This window comes from Hippocampus guttulatus, chromosome 11 (genome assembly GCF_054856545.1).
Source record: "Hippocampus guttulatus isolate MCC_2025c chromosome 11, RoL_Hgut_1.0, whole genome shotgun sequence".
NCBI lineage: Eukaryota > Metazoa > Chordata > Actinopteri > Syngnathiformes > Syngnathidae > Hippocampus > Hippocampus guttulatus.
This window is the reverse complement of record NC_141271.1, coordinates 5074952-5097615: the sequence shown is the minus strand read 5'-3', so window position 1 is coordinate 5097615 and position 22664 is coordinate 5074952. Positions and strand designations below refer to the sequence as shown.

Genomic DNA, 22664 nt, shown 5'->3' with positions numbered 1-22664 from the left:
CGAATGTTTTATTCCTAAAGTTACCATGCTATAACCAGTAAATTATAGAATAACCAATACTGTTTCATCATATTTTTCATAGCGATTAGTTTACAAATCTAATGACCAATTTGCCTCGTAATCGTGCCTCGCGTCGTATCTCGCTCTCGTGTTCTGTGCATACAGTACGTCACAGGTGAGTTTAGTGAGACGCCCTTCGGACGATTCATACGAAAAATCAGACTGGCATTCCCATTTCTTAAATGTCGTAATTAGTAGACCTTTGTGAGTTTTTTTCGCCGCCATCTCAAACTTTCATCCGCGAGATTCCACAGTTTGCGGACTAAAGTAGCAACCCGCATGCGCACATAACGTTATCTGTTCCGCCCCCCCAACACTGAAAACAAAACAAAAGGAAAGTAAATTTGAAGAAACTCACTCAGACACCACACCACAAACACACATAAGGGCACAGTGAAATCGCATTGATCACACAGGAGAGATTCGATCGCGTACAGTCAACTCGTGTGCGGTGACTTATATGGTTAAACGATTTTTCGGTACCGTCAAAATGACGCCACGGAAACGACACGCTATCGGTAACGACAGTTACCGTGAAATCCTCAGGCCTGCCGTAGTTTTTTTTGTTGTTTTGACTGAGAAATCTCCTTGCGTCCCAAAAACGCACATTATTTGGAACAGTGCGTCCCACGGGAAAATTATGCGTCTCGGTTTCCCTGGATGGAATTTGTTTGATTTCTTCATGATTTTGGTGGTCCTTGGACCCACTTTATACCTGTGGACGAGGGATTAGAGCCAGTGTTGTGTCCGAGGACCGGCAACCCAAGGCCAAGGCCAAGGACTTGACACCAAGGCCAAGGCCAAGGACCAAGGACCGACCTTCGGTCCTCGAGCCGGTCCTCGAGGCCAAGGACCGGCTCGAGGAGCACAACACTGAAAAAGACGTACAAGCACGTCCTGTGGAGTTAAAGAGTTAAATGTGTAAAGAATAAAGTCGCCACATGTCCTTGAAAGCGTCTGCTATGTTGGGTCTGTCTCAGTGACAGACTGAGACTGCTGTTGTCTTCTTCTCCATCTACATCCACAACCCTCTGCAGGCTGTCAGGGGCATGCCAAAGGAACATTTAGCATCATAACCCCTACCAGTAACACCATTTTAGGCAATTTTAGGCCTGAAGAAAGTCGTAAAATGATCTAAAGATACGGCACACAGTCAAATGAGTTAAATAACAGAGAAAAGCACCTCAGTTTCCATTCTATTCAATAGATTAGATTTTGACTTGGAAAATCAATATAACTGAAGTTAAAAAACATAATTATTGAAGGAAAAAAACATGGAAACAGCAAGAACCTGGGCTGGACAGAGGAAGACTCTCCAGGACATAAACACTGATGCACACAACATTGTGGAACAACCACACACCAGAGGCTAAAGGAATGCTAATTCTTGTTTAAGAGGCTCCCTCTTTATAAAGTCAGACCATCAGCAATGCTGTGCATTCAACTCCTCTGCAATATGTGGTAACGTGATATTGAGGCTTACCACTGCTTTTTTTAATCAAGGTGTGAATGGGCTTCGCAGTCTGAACGATCAGTAATTACTGTACACGAAAGACTTGTTTTTACCTTCCTATGGGTAAAAGGAGGAGGTGCCTATTTGGGATGTGGTATTTATTTACTCAGAGTGGATGACGCACTTGGCATCAATGAGAGTGGAGGTCATTATAGCGAAATCATGAAATCAAAACGAGCGTCTACCTGTCCATGATGCCGCACGTGTCAAAGTGAAGGTGATTAAAGTTTCCCAGCATGCCTTGCTGCACGTGGCTGAGGTTCATTTGCTGGCCGTTAATGGAGATGAGCTGCATGCATCCCTGGAAGGCCGGGGACGGACAGTCACCAGTGGGACATCCTGGAAGGAAATGACACCATATAGTCTACTTCAGAGTTTTACTAGTGCTAGAGATATAATCACCATGATGTCACATGTACCACTCAGAGGTGGAATAAGCAATCTCTGTGTCATTTGACACATTTGATTGGGAAAAGGGGTGAAGTGACTTGAATGCTTTTCGCCTTCTTCTCTACCATGTTAGTTTGAATGTGTTACGTTTCAGATAAACATTAGATGTGATACAAGGTAAATTGGTTGGAAGGGAGGCTTTACATTTCCACAACAAAGTAGATTAAAAAATAGATGTGGCGGAAATTGAAACACTGCAATTAACATGATCAGTGAGAAACTTGGTCAGTTGTTTTTTCTGTCGCTTAGATCAGTGGCCCCCAACCGCCGGTCCGCGCACCGGTACCGGTCCGCAGGGCATTTGGTACCGGGCCGCACAGAAAGAACTTGCCTTAATTCCGTTTTATTTATTTCGGAATACGAACGATGTTTTATTTTGAAAAATTACCGGATTCTCCGTTATATCCGTCTGTGTCAGGCTTGACACTCGTCAAACCACGCTCCTGCGTCACGTGACCGATTACGCTAAAAAAAAAAAAAGACTTAAAAGGTTTTGTCAAAAAACTCCTGGAGATCGCAAATGATGGCGGCCTTAAAAGGACGTTTGAGATAACTGGATTAAAGTTATGGCTGAATATTCTGAGGTCGCCACAATAGCACTGTTGCTATTTCCGACATGCTACCTGTGTGAGGCGGGCGTTTTCTGCAGCAACGGCGACTAAAACAAAATTACGAAGTATACTGGACATAAAACACACACTTGAAGTGTCATTGTCTCCTATTACCACGAGATGGGACCGTCTGGTTGCAGAAAATCAAACTCAGGGCTGTGGTGAGTCGTCATTTTCATGCACTTTGAATTTGCATTGTATCGTATTTTGAAGGCATTAAACATTACCATCGCGATCAGAGTGTTGTGGCGAGATTATACGCTCCTTGTGTTTATTGTTATGATATTTCAAAAACACCACAGTTTTCATGCAGCTCATACCATATTATTTTGTTGTATTATTTCCGCCACACCTTAAATGCCGGTCCCTGAAAATATTGTCTGACATAAACCGGTCCGTGGGGCAAGAAAGGTTGGGGACACCTGCAAATGCTCCTTTCCTGATAAAACAGAGACTACCCTGTAGCCCTGATGTTAGCTAGAAGGCTGGCCGGTACGTTTTGATAAATAACTTTGCGGCACCAAACATTTTATAGGTACATATGAGAAAATGTCTTCCAGAAACCCGATGTTGGAGGATTTTAGTTTGTTTGTCTGTTACAGTCTGCATTTCCCTTGGATTTTGGTATTTTCGATTTCATTCAGGTCTTGATGTCTTATGCATTGCTCTGGAAAAGCCTGGTTCAAACTCACCATTGCCAAACTATTTTGTCAGGTTTTGTGACTATACTACTTGACATCCAGTGAGCTTGCCTTGTTTGTTTTTTGTTTTTGTTTTTTTGGTCATACATAATTTTTGCGACATAATGCCCAAGTGCTCATCCATGTACCAGCTACCTTTTTTGCAGTCACCTGCAAAAAAAAAAGTTCTCCTTCCTTTCTAGTGAAACTTGATGAAGTGGAAAGAATGTTTTTTCCTTTCAAATAAACTTCCAAAGGAAATAGTGCTCTGCTTTCATTGGATTCATTTGTTTTGCCGTTTGGCAGTCGGATTATCTTCTTTGGAAAGTGTATATGAGATCCGCTCGATTTAGCCTATAAATTCTGATGGATTGATTTTTGTTCATTTATTAATTTATTTAAGAAAACGGAAATAACAAAATCTGGGGAGTATCTGGTGATTCAACCCCAAACATGTTTTTGTCCTCGTTTTCAGTTCAGGTCACTAGTAGTCACTCGCATTCTGCTACTCAGAAGTACCCTGAAGGGTATTGTTTACAAACATTTTGAAAAGGTCTTTGCAGCGAAAAAAAAGATTCATACACACCAACCTCCAAAATAAAAGTTTCCTCTCGATTTCAGCGCCGCTGACAGTTCGATCTCCGATGGCAACTCCCTATCCACTGTCAGACGGATGAGGAAATTGCTTGTCTCCAGACTCACAGAATGCCACAATCCATCATTGACTGTGTAATCTGCAAGAGAACCAATGAGATGGCAGAGTTATTTGTTCTGCCTTTCCGCTCCATGCGCTCCTCAAGGCAGCAACAAGTATACAGCAATTGATGCTGTTTTCAGGGCAGTCTTTTACAAGCTGATTAAATTCTGTTTGCGTGTCACCTTTCTGCTCACCTGGAGAGACCTCCGACTTGTGCCCAGAGGCATACAGGGTTAGCTGCAGCCGGCCGTTGTGGATGTGGAGCTGTGCTCTCTGGGGCCTTGGGCCGAGTGGCGCAGACAGCAGCAGCCCCGCGGTATTCCATGTGCGGAAGTGGAAGCGGGCGGAGAAGTCCCCCATGGCAGACGCCCCCGCCGCTACTGACGGAAGTGTCAGGAAGCTGCTGTTGGCGCTCAGGAAGGTACAAGCCGCCAGCTGGGGCTGTGAGCACGAGAAGGTCACGTTGCCCTAGAGTGTGAAACAGGCTCCAATTTACACCTCTTTTTAGGACAGGGTGTCTCATGTGAGATTGAATTCTATTTGTATGGAAATCAAGTTGACATGCTCGGGCACAGAACATATGGCTAAAGAACGGCCCGTGAAACCTTTCTCTCACACAGACCAAAATAATTAAACTCAGTGAATCAGCTTGTAAGGCTTTGACACAACATATGACACATTTAAAACATCATAAATGTAAGACTTTTTTGTGAAAAACGTACACAGTATTCCCATTTGTGAAGTCAGTTGGATTTCTCTCACTCACCAAATAATTAAACTCCAATCATGGCAGTGCATCAGCAGACAGTTGTACGCCTTTGATGCCAAAACAGCACCTTTAAAACACAATCAATCTAAGGCTTTTTGTGGAATACAGTATTATTATTCCCGTTTGTGAAGTCTGGTGTATACATGGCTTATTTTCGCCTGGACTGAAATAATTCAATTCCAGTCATTATATCGCATCAAGTTGTTGAGTTGTAGAGATGCAAAATGATGACATCTTGAAAATATCATAAATTTGAGACTTTTTCTTTGGAATATTCCTGTTCCCATTTCGGAAGTTTGTCGGATCCATGGAAGATACACAGGCTGTTCATTGCATGCTACTGCACATATAGATAGAAGCAGCACCCAATAGACAGGCTAACCATCTACTGTATATACCTCTGAATAAACCTATTTACATTCAAAATTGGTAGGGGGAAAAAAAGAAACAAAGTTTCAATAAACGAGTTTATTGTTGTAGTATTGCACCCCATGCCCCGGGTTGGTAAATGGTTGGTGGTCTGCAAAGGTTATTGAGTTATACTGTATCAACCAGTCTGCCACGGAGAAAAGGTTGGGGACCACCGCGTTGGATAGTTAACGTGTAAACATTTGCTTGAAATAATATCAATATTTTTAAACAAAGCATGGCAAAAACTCATCTAAAATTTTGTTACGCTTCTTCAGTGCCATTTTCCCCTCAGGAAATGTACAGGCACATCTTGTTTTACAGCTAGCATAGATAGATAGATGAAAGGGTCTGATCTACACTTACTCATTTCTCAAGGCTCTGGAGTGGTACATCATACAGTAAAATTATATGTAATAGCTTTATGAACACTTCGTTTTCCAAAGTAATTGTCCATCAAGACAGACCATTATTATCTTTCGAAAGGCAGACGTTCTGACACAGCTCTTGTCCTGGAATCTCTTCACTCATCCTGAGTAGTTGGGATTGCTAATTCAACTCTGATTGCGTCTTGGTAACACCATCTCTTTTAGAGCTTTCACAACTCCAGATGATTTGGCAAGATGGTCTGTCCAGGCCAGCCTCACACATCCACAACACTCACGTCATTCCCAGGAGGTGCTAATTGGAGCCAAGAATAAATATCCTCTAAAGTGGGGTGAAAAAATATCTGGCAAATAATGTCAAGGCAAGGAGTGGTCTTGACAGATGTGAAATCGCCAGCCTTATCTGGCTTAGAGAGCAGAACACAAACAAACGAGCCATTCAATATTCACAAATTCACGAAAGTCAAATTTCGACAGACTAAAGTCGAATGCAACCACCCGCTATGTGCAGCCACATTGACATAGCAAAACAGGAAAGAGGAGAACACATTTTACATTACACAAAAGTAAGAAACTGATTTCCACAACACATTATGACATTTATATGTTGGTGAGGATCTGGATAAAGATGCATAAATGTGTGTTTACTATCACAGTGGCTTTGGTGGTTGCAGCCTGAATCATAATAGCCCTCTCTGTTAATGAACCTGGAAGTTGTCTAATATCTCATAAACAGATGGACATCATTTCTTCTTCGGAGTGACATTCAAATTATAATTCATTTGTGGTTGGTGAACAAGTGCATACTGGGCGAAGCATTATTTGTAAAACACAACACATTTTTGATATCGTGCAGGGAAATGAGTCAAATGGGAGAGACAAACGTCATGTCGTTCCCTGGAGCATAAACATGGCCACACACAACACTTGTGGAGCAACAACGTCAGTCTACTTAAACGGGAGCCGTCATTAAAGAAGCCGTCCACACGTAATGTAAGATCATCTGTAATATGCAGGGAAGTTGTTAAAAGCACGATGTAAGTCTTCAGACTGATTCATCAGAGACATTTTCCCATGCCTGCTGCTGTTGTGGTTAATTGACCCATCAGAACACTCTCGAATGACCGTGAATGAACAATAGCATCTATAAACAGGGAAAATTACACTTATCTATTTTAATTTATTTATTTTTCGAAGGGAAAATAAGGATGCCTCAATTTATGGAGGGGCATTCATAGGTTCCCTGCTGGCCAGTCGTTGAGCACCTAAGCACATAAAATTCATTGTCCGTCTTTAGTTCCTTCTCCGGCCAACCTGTTTGCTTCAGCCGGTGCATCTTCACCCTGTGTCACTCTTGGTTGGTTTTAAGAAAGCTTCATCCAATATTCACCTGTGAGTAAACCTCTTTTGCATATTTATTTAACTGTCATCACATGAATCTCATATGTACTCCAATCTCTTAGGACAGGCATGTCCAGCTCCGGTCCTTGAAAGTCACTGTCGTGCCTATTTTAGATGTGTTGCTCCTGCAACACAATTCATCAGCAAGCTGTGAAGAAGCCTGAAAATGATCCGAATCATTTGAATCAGGTGTGTCGCCGGAGGGACGTATCTAAAACATGTACAGGGTCTGACCAAGTTTGGACACACCTGTCTTTGGAGCACCAGCCACTACTTGGTTCCCTCTGCGTCTCAAGGATTCTACTCTCAAAGTTTTGGACAATAAGAGTTGCTTTAACTGGAGCGCCACAAAATATCAGCAGGGGGACCACAAAAGGTTACCAAGCCGGGAGTTTGTTGACCTTCAGCCACTTCATCTGGCTCCTTCCGATGCAGAGGAGCAATGGCTCTACTCTCCTGCCCCTCCCATATGACCAAACCGGTAACCCCGTGGAAGAAACTCATTTACCCTGCTTGTATTTGTGATCTTGTTCTTTCGGTCACGGCCAACAGCTCATGATGATAGGTGAAGGTGGGAATGAAGCTCGACCATTAAATAAAAGCTTTGACTTTTGGGTCAGCTCTTTCTTCACCATTCCAGACTGATGCAGAATCCACATCACTGTAGACACTTAAATAATTCACCTGTCAATCACCAGTTTCATTCTTCCCTCATTTGTGAAAAAAAATCTAAAGATACTCCCAACTCCTCCATTTGGGGCAGGATCTCATATCCGACCTGAAGACTCCACTCTTTTTCCAAATACCAGTAAGAACTATAACCTCAGATTTGGACGTACTGATTCTCATCCCAACAAAGGGCACCATCTACACTCTTTTAATAGTGGACTCCAAATACTGCGATTGGCTGGCAACTGATTCAGGGTGTCCCCCGCCTACTGCCCGGAGATGGCTGGGATAGGCTCCAGCACCCCCCGCGACCCTAGTGAGGATCAAGCGGTTCGGAAAATGGATGGATGGATGGATGGACTCCAAATACTCGCGGTTCGGCACCCGCAGATTCACCTATTCACTTTTTTTTAATTTTTATTATTAATTGTTCATTTATTTATGGATTTACTTGAGAAAAATGAAAAGAAAATGCATGTTTTTTTTCACAAAATTGTGGAAAAAAAAAAAGAACAACATTAGGTTATCCAACTGGACACTTTTTGTTGACAAGCGGCACCTAGGTTGTATTCTGACTGACTAGTGCTTCCCAAAAAGTCACATCTGAATGACATTAGTAAAACCCTCCTACGATTACATGAAAAGTTTCACAGAGATGACTCTAAAATCCCTCAAGAAGTGACAGAAATCATTTATCGACCATGGACCCAAATGAGCAAAATTTGAGCCGGGGTTAAACCCTGCACGGTGGAGGCATCATGTCAGGGATGGGCGACCGGCAGCAGTGGAGCGGGCCAAGGCCTTATCGGCACCCGCAGGGCAGTGCAGAGGAGAGCAGAGCAATCACAGCTCCTTGACTCGCAATGAGATTCCCCTCCATCAACCTCAGGGAGATTGTCCCATTGAAATTCCATTAGAGCTCCCATCATGGCAGCTGCTCTCTCTCTCTCTCTCTCTCTCTCTCCGCCTCCCTGCTTTTGTTGTCAGTAAAGGACTTTTAATGCCCCAATCACACTTTAAAAGCTGGGGGTTGGCTTGGGCGAGATGTTGTGTGAAGGTTTTCAAGGTTCCCGTCTGATTATCGGACCCTCCAAATCGCTTCATCACTATGGAAATGATGGCCACTCTACAGATTCCTCCATCCAATTTTCTCCCCCAGAATTCCTTAAATGTAAAATTCTCACAGTTGCATCACAAATCTATGCATGGTTAATCGGATTATGTGGAAGATTCTTGGTGGATCAATCAACTAAAGTGTTTTCAACTACCTCGGTCAACAAGTATGAGATTTGTTCATAAATCTTTCATCTCTGACGGACAACCATCAAAGAACATGTATTGAATTATTTATTTTTTTTAAGTTTCAATAATGGGGAAGAGTAAGAAGTTGATGCTATTGCATATATAGAAACAGCCTCTGATGAAAGCGCTCAAAAATCCTTTGTCGAACTAATCAGTCAAAATCAATATTAATTTGGATCTCATTGATCTGGTTTAGCAACAAGGAGTCATTCCTAAGCTAAAACAAGGGGTCCTCCTTTTTTATGAATTTAAGAGGTACAATACAGTACAATATACAACACATCTTAACTTAAATTTCTTTAGTTCCAGGGGCGGAACATGGTCATGTAGATTGTAGAACATGCATCATCATTCCTTCCCAAATAAATATATATTTAAATAATGACTACGAATACTGTATCACGTTCCATTGTATTCCAACTATATTTGTTGATTTTCACATGGGATTAAAAGGAATAATATTTTTTTTATAAAAAGCATTCTAAACTGCCTGAAAATGAAGTAAGTTTTTGAGAAAATAAAGGAGATGTTTGAAGTGTAAACATTTTAATCTACCGCTGAGTGGGCAGCAAAAATATTCATTATAAAACAACCCTTATTCCGTTAAATCAATGTGACGTTTCAGGTTCGCTGTTAATGTAAGTGAAGTCCACATTTGCTTCCTGAAACCGGGCGGGCAAAGTTTACACAAAAATGTCAGGATAAAAATAAATAAATAAATATCCTGAATTCCCGCTGACCTTCTCATAAAATTCTTGAACATTATTGTCGGACTGCGATTGGCTGGCAACCAATTCTGGGATAGGCTCCAGCATGCCCGTGACCCCTGTGTGGTTAAGTGGATTAGAAAATGGATGGATGGATGGATTATTGTGGGACGATACCTTATTCAATGGGTCCCCAACCGCCGGTCTGCGGACTGGTACTGGTCCACGGGGCATTTGGTACCGGGCCGCACAATAAAACCGTACATCAGTTGTATTTATTTTGGAATACGAAAGATATTTTATTTTGAAAAATTACCCTATTCTGCGTTACATCCGTCTGTGTCACTCTTGACGCACGTCAAACCACGCTTCTCCGTCACGTGACTGATTACGCTAAAAACAAAACGCCGGAGCTTGATAAATTAGTAAAATAAACTGCTGGAGATCGCAAATGACGGCGGCCTTAAAAGTACGTTCGAGACAACAACTCTGCCGGTGTTCTGGATTCAAGTTATGGCTGAATACTCTGAGATCGCCACAATAGCACTGTTGCTATTTCCAACATGCTACTCGTGTGAGGCGGGGGTTTTGTGCAGCAACAGCGACCAAAACAAAATTACGAAGTAGACTCGACATAAAGCACACACTTCAGGTGTCATTGTCTCCTATTACCCCAAGATGCGACCGCCCGGGTGCAGAAAATCAAGCTCGGGGCTCGCACTGATTCGGCATTGTGGTGAGTTGACATTTTCATGCACTTTGAATTTGCGTTGTATCGTATTTTGAAGGCATTAAACATTACCATAGCGATCAGTGTTGCGGCCAAATTAGACGCTCCTCGTGTTTATTATTATCTCTCGAAAACACCACAGTGTTCATGCAGCTCTTACCAAATTATTTTGTAGTATTTATCCGCCACACCTTAAATGCCGGTCCGTGTAAATATTGTCTGACATAAACCGGTCCGTGGGGCAAAAAAGGTTGGGGACCCCTGCCTTATTGTTTGCCGAGACAGGGAGAGAGGCTGGTCAGAGCGCTGTTAGGTGTCATCGTGCTGATTTGACTTTTTTCCTCAGATCACGCATCGCATTTTGATGACCTATGTGACTGTCGCTGACCGGTGGCCTTGGTTGTCAAGCAATGACCTTTTCCACCTAATTAAGGTTGGTTTACATTACGTTTAGCTGGGTTTTCTTCTTGCAGTCTAAAAAGAGAAAACCTGGCACTCTTGAACAAAAATGAACTGCCTTTCAAAAGCCTTTCATTGGCCCGAGAATGAGCTCGTTGATAAAAAATGTTCGCTAGCGAAAATACACAACGTTCAGTTCATGTTGGCCCAAAACATGAATGAGTTTATGAAATTGTTCATCTAACAGACGCAACACTCGCGCATACTGTGGTTGGCCCTGTATGCAGATCTGCTTTTTCATGCTGAAAATAGTTAGGTTAAATCTGAAAGAAGGTTGAATAGTTCACACCAAAATGTTTTTCAAAAAGAAAATCCCAAACTTACCACACTGTGTATCTGTGGCTTGCGTCGTTTGGCCAGGTCAATGATATTGATGCCATTGTAGTACAGGTTCTCCATGCATCCATGGAAGTTCTTCCTGAGGAACGTGCCAGGTTTTCCAGGAAGTGGGATTCCACCGAAGCTCAGCTGTGACAAAAATAAAGGAAATACTAATTTATTTATGATATTCATACCTGAGGAGCAGTGGGTATAATCGGACAAAAACCATGCACGCATGAAGAGAACATGCAAATCCACAGTTGGGCTGTCTGAGTGGTGAAAGCAGTGCGAGTAACTCTACCACTATGACAAGCCAGGGTTCAAAGGTTCAACGCAAGAGGTGACGGTGCTCAGACTGATCCCAATTCTCAATTTTAAGCTCGGTTTTTGTCGTTATTACAAGTCACTTTCCCTAAAAAGAACACTCGGAACGGTATTCCAAGGATGGAACTGAGAGCTCTGACCTCAACGCATCCAAACTCATATCTCTGAGACCGTGGAATGCAAGCCAAGCTCACTTACATGATGCGGCTCCCTGCAAAACAAATCCGACAACCGTTTGGGAAACGTTTTCCGGGAAGGCTGTGCCTGTTCCAGCGTCTGATTATTAATGGGATGGAGTATGCGGTCATTAAAAGGTAAGGTTTTCAGGAATTGAGCCATTACTTATGCCCGCCAGTTCTTGCACAACGCGCACGGTTGAAACCTCTCTTTTTAACAGTTGAGATTTTATCAGCTCTGGCCCGCTAATTAATGCTAGCTGCATGAGTTGAAAGCATTATGTCCGGCTGACTACTTTTATAAGGAGGAAGCTTTAAAGGGATCCTGAATATGCACTTGGCAGCATGAATAATGCAGAGGGAGCACGGGGGTGTTGAATCCATACTTTATACATTTCCTCTGCTATTAAATGTTGGGCTTCTCTTTTTTTTCCTCTACGGTGCTAAAGAGGGAAGACTTCAACCACTTCTCACATGTGTGGTGTTACCAGTGCTCTGCTTGCGGGATAAATGCATCAAGTGCACTCCATTTTACAAACCGATTCGGACCAATTGATGCTAATTTGCTCACCTCATAGTCCACCTCCAGCGAGTAGGCCTCCCCTTGGGTTTGGAAGTGGTGTGTGTGGGCGTCCACTGTGAGGTTGACATGCTTGTTGAAGCGCTCCACGTGCACCGCGTGCCAATGCTGGTCGTCCAAAAGACTGCCCACCGTGACGGCAATGCGGGGGACGCTCAAACTTGGTCGGCTGTCGTCTGAAAAAACAGCGGGGGGTGTGGGGTGTTGTGTTATATAAGTCGAAAGTGTGCAAGTGGGGTCAGTAGCGTCCGTGACACCAACTCAAAAGCTGTAATTTGGCCATTAGGTAGTTCAAAAAAAGATTTGTTGTTTTAATGACCTTTTTCACAGCAGTAAATAGTGGGACATACTGGAATTGTTAATTAGGGTAACAAATAAATGTTACTTTTACAGAGAGAACTCCCTGCGGTGCTACACTTTTATACCACAGCTTTTTTTTTGTTTTGTTTTTGTTTTTGTTTTTTTGCCTTCATACTATTTCATTTCTTAATTGCGTGTTCACCCCAATATGTACAGTAAGTACACTCTACTTATGGTGAGCACTGGACTGCAGTTGATGTGTAAGCACTTGGGTTTTGGAACAGGCAGGATGGCAACTAGTTGGAGTGATACGATAGTCTGCTTCCTGACTTCTGTGCCCCAGGATCCACCCTAACCCAACCCAAGCTGAATAAACAGCAAATTACATTGACAAAGTGTTGTCCAGTGGTGAGCGCGTCGACCTCACAGTACAGAGGTCGTGGCTTTGATCCCGGCTCCGGCCTTCCTGTGTGCAGTTTGCATGTTGTTGACAAAATGGCAAAATTGTCACTGAATAACGTTTATTCCTTCTCTTACTTTGAATTGACCTTGTTGGTACCTTTTTCTCAAATAATAATTTTTAGGTTGTGAAATCGCAAATACCCGACATGTTTCAGTGGAAGTCTTTCACCTTTTTCAGAGTGTCACGTGACGGTGTTTGACACATCTTTATTACCGATTTGTTTTACTGTTTATTGTGCATGTTAAATTGCTCCATGTACAGCACTTTGTAAGCAGCGATGGCTGTTTGAAAGTGCTCTATAAATACAGTTGACTTGACTTGACTTTATCAGCTGATGTTCAATGAAGGACAGACTTCCACCGAAGGTAAAATGCAGGTAAGTAACACTCGGGGAAAAAAACAAACAAAGCAAAACTGTTTGAGCTAAAGTAACCAATAAGTTCAAATATCAAAATTATAATGTAGCAAAACTGTCTGTTTGTGATCAAAGGAAAATAGCATATGTACTTGTAGTTTATTCAACTGTACTTCCATCTACGAACATCATGGTTTTTTTGTGTGTGTGTGTGTGCGTATCCTAAAAAAATGTTCACTTGACAAATTGACGTTTCGTTGGACTTTAAAACCAACCTGGATATATCGATTCTCCATCTATCCAATTTTGACTCTGCTTGTGTAAGTTGGAGCTTGTCCCAGGTGGGCAAAACTGTTTGCCAGCCAACTGCAGTACATAACGATTAATAATAATTAAAAAAAAAATAGACTCTATCTATCGGCGGGAGGTGAGTTTTGGACCTTGGCTTTCAGTGGGTATTTAGTGATTTAATCCATCTCTTAATAATACCATGTCGTCACAATCTGCACAACAACAAGAATATCAAAAAAAAAAAAAAAAAAAACTATATAACTTTGGCTGTGTTCCACTGAAGAACCTGTTACTAAACTGTTCCTAAAATCACCTTTGCAGATTCAGGGACGATTGTCTGTATAGTGTCCCATGCAAGGACTCTCACCTTCATGCATCAATAGAAAAGAGGCCGGTGTGTGGCATTAAAGAAGAGCATTTCACATATTTGAGGGTATTACCAAAAAAACAACAAAAAAAAACCCAGTTACCTTTATCTTCCAAGATAGAACATCAAGAACGCCAAACCTCTACATTACAATAGAGTACTTCACAATCAATGTGAATAAAAATAATAACTTTAAAAAAATAAATACCAGCGTGCACCCCAGAGTTTCTAAAGATTCTACCAAACATAACGACTCAGAAATTGCCTCCCAAAATCTGGATTGAAAACAAGCCACTCTACAAAGAAAAGAAAAATGGGCTACTGGAACAAAGCGGAGATGGGCGAGATACGAAAACATGGCTCTGTTGGAATGCTACTACTCAAGAAACCCTAGTCAGAGGGGTTACATGCAGAGAATGTGGGCTGAATGGTTATTTCGAAACCCAGAGTCACAGTTGACCATGAAACAACTAGTAGCTCAGTGTTCCAACATCTACAAACGGCAATTGCTTCACAACTTAAGATTAATGAGCCTTGTCCAGTCGCCTAAAGAGGTACACGAAAGAGAATATGGCCAGACGAATAAACAGGCTGTTTGTAACACAACCTTGCAAAAGTGTACGATCAGAGGCAGGGTTCTAACAGCAGAGCAGACCCACCAAGACTGGAAACTGAAAAGGTACTGGAAAGGCATATGGGAGAAGGAGGTCACACATAACAGCAGTGCACAATAGACCAGTTTCGTGTGACGTATGCATACATTAATTCTGGCTGCGCGTGCATTTTCTGCCGCCAAGATGCGCGCGCTGATCAGTCAATAGTCTGGCTGTGCACGCGTCTTCTGCCGCCAAGATGCGCACGCAGCCAGACTATTGACTGATCTATTGCCGTGGGTTGTCAGAATGGAAAGAGCACACACAGAGATCTAGTCTTTTATAGAGTTCTGGTAAACACCCCTTTCAGAAAAAAACGGCGAAAGTTATGGTTACAAGCTTGACGACGTGAGAATGCAACGCGCCCAGTGCGGCAACACAAGCAATCCCGGAGAAGCCGGCGGGTGCCCCGGGGAGAGTTCTCTTTACTCGGTGAAGGGCTGTCTCTCCACAACATGGAAGCTCATGTCAGGCATCATTGCGGCTAAGATAAGTGGACACATGGATCAATACATGAGCAAAGCACAGAAGGGCATTGGTAGAGATACCAGAGGAGCCAAACATGTTCAACTGCTGGTTGACAGAACAGTCGCACAAGACTGCAGGTCCCGACATACCAATGTGTGCACAGCCTGGATTGATTACAAGAAAGCCTATGACTCGATGCCACATACATGGATCACTGAATGCTTGGAGTTGTATAAGGTGAACAGGACCCGAAGAGCCTTCGTTGCGAACTCGATGAGGATGTGGAAAACCACACTTGAAGCCAATGGCAAGCCACTTACCCAAGTGTCCATCAAATGTGGCATATACCAATGTGATGCACTCTCCCCACTGCTGTTCTGCATAGGACTGAACCCCCTAAGCTAAGTAATCACCAAGACAGGCTATGGATACCGCCTCAGAAATGGAGCTACGATCAGTCACCTCCTCTACTTGGATGACATAAAGCTGTACGCTAAGAGCGAAAGGGACATAGACTCCCTGATCCACACAACCAGGATCTACAGCAGCGACATCGGGATGTCATTTGGGCTTGAGAAATGTAGTCGGATGGTGACTAAGAGAGGAAAGGTAGTCGGCACTGAAGGGGTCTCACTCCCTGAAGGAACAATAGCAGACATTGAGGACAGCTTCAAGTACCTCGGTATACCACAAGCCAATGGCAACCTCGAACTGGCAACAAGGAAAGCGGCTACGGCCAAATACCTCCAGCGAGTGAGGCAAGTCCTAAGAAACCAGCTCAATGGCAAGAATAAGACCCGGGCAATAAACAGCTATGCCCTGCCAGTGATCAGATACCCTGCAGGAATAATAAGGTGGCCAAAGGAAGAGATTCAGACCACGGACGTTAAGACCCGAAAGCTCCTAACCATGCATGAGGGTTCCATCCCAAATCCAGCACCCTGAGACCGTACGCAAGCCGAAAGGAAGGAGGCCGGGGACTAGTGAGTGTGAGAGCCACTGTCCAGGATGAAACATCCAAGCTCCATGAATACATCAAGGAGAAGGCTCCAACGGATGACGTACTCAGAGAATGCCTCAGACAATGGGGAACAGAAGATGAGGCGCTGGAAGAGGGACCATCATGGGAGGACAAGCCCCTACACGGGATGTACCACCGGACCATAACTGAAGTGGCCGATCTCAAGAAGTCCTATCAGTGGCTAGAGAGGGCTGGCCTGAAGGACAGCACAGAGGAACTCATCCTGGCTGCTCAGGAGCAGGCCCTGAACACCAGAGCCATTGAGGCCCAGATATACCACACCAGACAAGACCCAAGGTGTAGGTTGTGCAAAGAGGCACCTGAGACGACCCAACACATAACTGCAGGGTGTAAGATGCTGGCAGGAAAAGCCTACATGGAACGCCATAACCAGGTGGCTGGCATAATCTACCGAAACATCTGTGCGGAGTATGGACTGGAAACCCCAAGGTCAAAATGGGAAACACCTCAGAAGGTGGTGGAGAATGACAGAGCGAAGATCCTGTGGGACTTCCAGATCCAGACTGACAAGATGGTAATGGCGAGCCAACCAGATATCGTGATCATAGATAAAGGGCAGAGGAAAGCCGTTGTAGTGGATGTTGCGGTCCCAAGTGATGGAAACATCAGAAAGAAGGAACACAAGAAACTCGAGAAATACCAAGGGCTCAGAGAGGAGCTGGAGAGAGCCTGGAAGGTAAAGGTGACAGTCGTGCCTGTGGTGGTCGGAGCACTCGGTCGGGGCAGTGACCCCCAAACTAGATGAGTGGTTGCAACAGATCCCGGGAACAACATCGGACATCTCAGTCCAGAAATGTGCAATGCTGGGAACAGCAAGGATACTGCGCAGAACCCTCAAGCTTCCTGCCCTCTGGTAGAGGACCCGAGCTGAATGAGGGACGGACACCACCCGAGGGGTGAGATGAGGAATTTTTTTTTTTTAATTATATACACACATGTGTGCGCATAACAATGATGTTGCTTACAATCCCTTAATGCAGCGATCCCACGAACCGGTTTAATGTCAGACAATATTTTCAGGGGACCGGCCTTGAAGGTGTGACGAATTCATACAAAAAATAATATCATATGACCTGCATGAAAACGATGGTATTTTTGAAACGTAATAATAAACATGAATCATGACAAAAGGACGTCCTATCTGGCCGCAACACTCTCTGGATGGTAACCTTTAAAACTGCCTTCCAAATAAAATACAAAGTGAATGAAAAATACGACTCACCATCCCCATATTATGCAGAGTGGGCTTGATGCATGAGAATCTCCCTTTGATATAAATCCGTATTTTAAGTAGGACTCCGGCTATTGTCAATTAAATGTTGCCTTCTTTTTCTTGGAAGTCGTAGGCTCCTCTTCTGTCTCCTGGCTGGGCCTTTTCCCCTTCCCAAAGAAACTTTGCAAAGACATTTGTTTTTTTACTCATTTTGCTAGCTCCCAGGTTTCATTTCAGTGGTAAGACAGAGAAGCGCGCCTTTACCTGCGTCAAGAGTGACATACTGTAGACCAGGGGTCCCCAACCGCCGGTCCGTGGACCGGTACCGGTTCGCAGGGCATTTGGTACCGGGCCGTACAGAAAGAACTTGCCTTAATTCCGTTTTATTTATTTTGGAATACGAAAGATGTTTTATTTTGAAAAATTACCGGATTCTCCGTTACATCCGTCTGTGTCACGCTTGACACGCGTCAAACCACGCTTCTGTGTCACGTGACCGATTACGCAAAAAAAAAAAAAAGACTTTAAAAAATTTGTCCAAAAACTCCTGGAGATCGCAAATGACGGCGGCCTTAAAAGGACATTGGAGACAACTGGATTAAAGTTATGGCTGAATATTCTGAGATCGCCACAATAGCACTGTTGCTACTTCCGACATGCTACCTGTGTGAGGCGGGGGTTTTCTGCAGCAACGGAGACTAGAACAAAATTACGAAGTAGACTGGACATAAAACACACACTTGTAGTGTCATTGTCTCCTCTTACCACGAGATGGGACCGTCTGGTTGCAGAAAATCAAGCTCGGGGCTGTGGTGAGTCGTCATTTTCATGCACTTTGAATTTGCATTGTATCGTATTTTGAAGGCATTAAACATTACCATCGCGATCAGAGTGTTGTGGCGAGATTATACGCTCCTTGTGTTTATTGTTATGATATTTCAAAAACGCCACAGTTTTCATGCAGCTCATACCATATTATTTTGTTGTATTATTTCCGCCACACCTTAAATGCCGGTCCCTGAAAATATTGTCTGACATAAACCGGTCCGTGGGGCAAAAAAGGTTGGGGACCCTTGCTGTAGACGAATGTAATGGAGAATTCGGTAATTTTTTTAAATAAAACATCTTTCAGATTCTGAAATGAATAAAATGGAAGTAATGTAAGTTATTTATTCTTTCTCTGCGGCCCGGTACCAAATGCCCCACGAACCGGTGCAGGTCCGCGGCACGGCGGTTGGCGACCCCTGTCTTAATGCGAAATTGAATTTATACTCTGCCGTTTATTTTGTGTTGAACATCACATCGAGAATCAAATCATACACATGCAAGCATGCAAGGGGAGATTCTGTAATGAAGGGGGGCACAAGGAGTGCCTTGCTCAATACCCACCTTCACACTCCCATCCCGCCAACATTGAGTTGCAACAGTTTTGTCAGCAGCCCGACTCAATCTCAATGCTATTCCGAAGCGCAAATCCTTTCAGATGCGATGTGAGAGGTTCGTGCTATCTGCGCTGGTGAAACTTCATTATAATTTCATATCATGAGTTACCTTGCAATTCACATGTCTAAGATAAAAAATACCACTTTTGCCTTGTATAGCCTTATGAAAAGACAGAAAAATATATACAGTGCTTAAGAAATTAAACCAACACCCAAGGGCCATACCTAAGTCAACAACATTGGCAATAATCAAATGCATTGTTATTCATGTTTACGTAAGGGGTTAACTTTACACCATTATGTAGCAGCGCTTAACTGACATTGAATTATTATTGCAATCCAGTGATTTTAAAATAAACTGGTTTCCAAAAAAAAAATGGAAACAAATGTAAAAACGCATGACTATTTTGGATTCAGATGTCAACATTGATTAAACAGAAACATTTGTGAACTGTTGTGACTGAAATTTACGCTTCATTAATTTCTGACTTCTCAGAGAAGCTGTATAAGGTGCCTCAAAGCACTGCATGATTCTCAATGTTGTGCTTGTGTTTGGAAACAGGCAGTTGAATATACTTGTTCAGCAGTCTCAGTCCACATATTGTTTTCTTACAGTATTTTATAAAACAAACACAAAACTGCCTCAATGCAAATGAAATGTAAGCAACATAATGTGTCTTAATACAGCATTTGGCTGTAAGTGTACAGTATTTAAGAGATACAGTGTCTGGTGAGATGTCAGTTTAAAGTGTGAAATTCATAAAACATGCATCACCTAAGTTGAGGTAGAAGTCCAGTTTTCCCCGATGGAGCTCCAGAGTGATATAGTCGCCTCTCTGCCCCTCGCCATGCAGCAAAACCCCGTTGGCCTGCTGACTCTTAAACAGCAGCGAGATGACATCTTTCACGGTGGACATGGACTTTTGGTTAAATCGATACAGCAGGGAGCTTCTGCCATCAAAATCTGCCACATAGGACTCTGAGACGGGTAAAACAGAGCAAATCTTGCATCAGTGCAGAATAACTTGACAATGAGATGTGGAGTGTGCCTGCTGTCAAAATGATATTTATGATCTCAATCTGTAATTTGTCCGGACATTGTGTTATTTTTAAAGCTTAGCATCAAACTTAAGCATCCAACGAGCACTAATGCGGGTCAAGATGGACCATTTTTATGGCATGAAGTCCTAAAAGTATTTTTTTTCCCCCGCGGGAGTGAAATGATTTGTTACAGAACAAAATAAAAGTTTTCTTTTGCCCCCCCCCAAAAAAAGGCCATTTTGTTTTTGATGTCAGAATGCCCGCATGGTCTACTACAGTGCGGCGTGTGAAAAATGGTTCCAATATGCAGTGGCTGTGGGGCAAAACAATCGGTCATTATATGTGTTAATGTTCATGTCTCCCCTGAGGTGGGGGGGCATGCAGGCGCAGGACCTGCCGCTTATCTCCTGAAGGGCCACAACGGCGCGGAAACTAACATGACACACACAGCAAAAAAATAAAAATAAATAAAACACTCTTCAGTGGGGGCAACTTGTTCCTCAACCATGTGCTTTAAAACTCTGCAGGCCGCTTGTTTGTTTTATACCACTCCTGTTTGTTTTGTGATCTGTGAAGCACTTTGTGTTGCCTGGAGCGCTACGGTGTGCTCCATAAATACAAAGTAATGCTATGCAAGCGACTGCGCCTGTAGCTCCGCACAGTCGGCTCTCCCCGCAGAGGAGCAATAATAAAAACATACACAAAAAAAGCAACAAACATATTTTTTAAAAAGCTGTTTCTTTACAAACTGACAAAACTCGTCAAAGTAAGTGGCTAGAATAAAGTTAATCCTGCTCCCCGGGGAATTCGAATGACAATTACAAGGAATTAAATGAAAAACAGGACCACCTGACTGCACAGGGGCTCCTCTTGTATAGTTGGGGTGCCCAAAGCAACAAGCTTGGTCTCTACTGTTTATCCTGTTCAGTGTTGCAGAGAAACTCAAGTCTGTTCCAGAAGACTGGGGCGGACAGCATCCTGGATTGATCGCCGGGCCAAAAGGCCAACTTGACAATACTGTACAGGTGCACCAATTTAAGGCACTTGGGTAGCATAGCCAAGGATGAACTATTAAAATTGCACGACAATCTTCAAATTTCTACCATTTATCCAGTTCAGGGTTGCAGGGATGCTCGAGTCAAGACCAGATGATTGTGGGTGAACTGTGATTGGTCACCAAAATACACCGGTGGGTCATTGTTGTTGTGTTTCTCCTTTCAGAATATTTTATAAACAATTTTCAATGAGTTTAAGGGACTACATTTACTAACTACAGTGATGATAGCAATTTGAAATGGTATCCCCAATTTTCTTTTTCCCAACATTTAATGTTTTAAGTAGATGCATGGGTAATACGAGCCACCACGATTACAAGCAGAAAAATGCATCTAATGCAGCAAATATATCGAATGAAAATTGTCGATGCTGTCATTTCGGAACTGACTTTATGCATTCCTCGTGTTACTATTTCCACTTTCAAAGTGTTGGAGTCATGACAAAGATGACAATGTGAACAAAAATAAATACATACATACATACATACAACATCAGCAATGATACAAGCCATATTTTACTTGAATGAGACATTATGCATTTGCACATGACACAAAACAATGTCTTTCTAACATATCTGTGGCATGATTTTATGATAATACCTCAAGGATTTTTTTGAACATTACGCTCTGCACACCACATTTCACAGACTGCTGGCCCAATGGCGAGTATACCTTTTGTTACTATGACGACATGGGGCGACGCGAGGGGTGGCTGCACGTTCACTCGTGACAAGTGACTCCAAGCTGCGTAAGCCCGGAGAAGATAACGTGGATTCTGTTTTTTGTTTGTGGAAGCAATTATAGCTCATTCATTGAAACATTTTACAAATAGGTCAATAACAACCGAATTGCAGTATTTCGTTGTTTCATATCACACTTGATTGGTTTCCAGGCACTCGAGAGACAAAGCAAAGTACTTTTTGGTCCCCTTTATAGGTGATAGCTCGTCCCAACTCCCTGATGTTGAGTTGTTTGCTCTGGGTTTTTGTTGAGAACGGCCTCTGCAGTTGAGCCGACTGCGGGATGTTCAATCATAATAACAATAACTGTGATCTCAATGAGAAAAGAAAAGTGTTCGGCTCCCAATAAAAATGACATTTCAATTTGCAAATGTCTTCCCTCACATTGCGGGGACTGAGAAGAATATCTCAGCTTCCCTCATCATTCATGGAGTGTACAATCGATTGGCGGCGAGGTAGCATTTTGGCCGCCACCTTTACATAATCCTTCTTGTGAGAGACACCACACTCCAATGTGGTAACCAGGGCCATGCATGACAATGTGACTGTAGATGAGCTCTGCTAAAGCAGACGGTCTTATTTTCCTTTGAAGGCTGAAACTGATCATCTGAAGAATACGGCAGCGGCAGCAACGGCGAGACAGCCTTTATGTTTGTCTAACACTGACGGTGAAGTGTGTGTGAGACAGTTGGACGCCATAAAACCGCTCATTGTGACATTGTCCGCTACACTCACTGCTTTTAATTGCCCTGTTTCCAAGTGAAGTCCTTAGAAGTGTTTTTTTTTTTTTGGGAGGGGGGCTTGTTTTTTTTTTTTTAAACATTATTCGAAAACTGTTATCATGAGAACTCATGGGATACTTCATTAAGTAGACCTGCAGTTATAACAGCCCGAAATGCCTTCACTGGGAATCTGTTTCATGCATTTATTCAAAATCAGTAATTGGAGTTTGCATCTACGCTGTTCTTTGTATCAAAATAAAGTAATCAAA

The 22664-nt window shown here is 42.9% G+C and overlaps 1 protein-coding gene across 3 annotated transcripts in view; it reads right to left on the bottom strand.

The window, feature by feature from the left end:
* Positions 1–22664, bottom strand: part of LOC147197849 (contactin-associated protein-like 5) — a 200970-nt gene that overhangs the window by 97694 nt on the left and 80612 nt on the right. For all 3 annotated transcript variants that reach the window (XM_086123341.1, XM_086123342.1, XM_086123343.1), the window contains 6 exons: positions 19613–19816; positions 12235–12419; positions 11167–11310; positions 4206–4479; positions 3905–4048; positions 1759–1912 (listed from right to left, as the gene is read on the bottom strand). In XM_086123341.1, the coding sequence (XP_085979467.1) occupies positions 1759–1912; positions 3905–4048; positions 4206–4479; positions 11167–11310; positions 12235–12419; positions 19613–19816 (1105 nt within the window). The remainder of the gene's footprint in view (positions 1–1758; positions 1913–3904; positions 4049–4205; positions 4480–11166; positions 11311–12234; positions 12420–19612; positions 19817–22664) is intronic.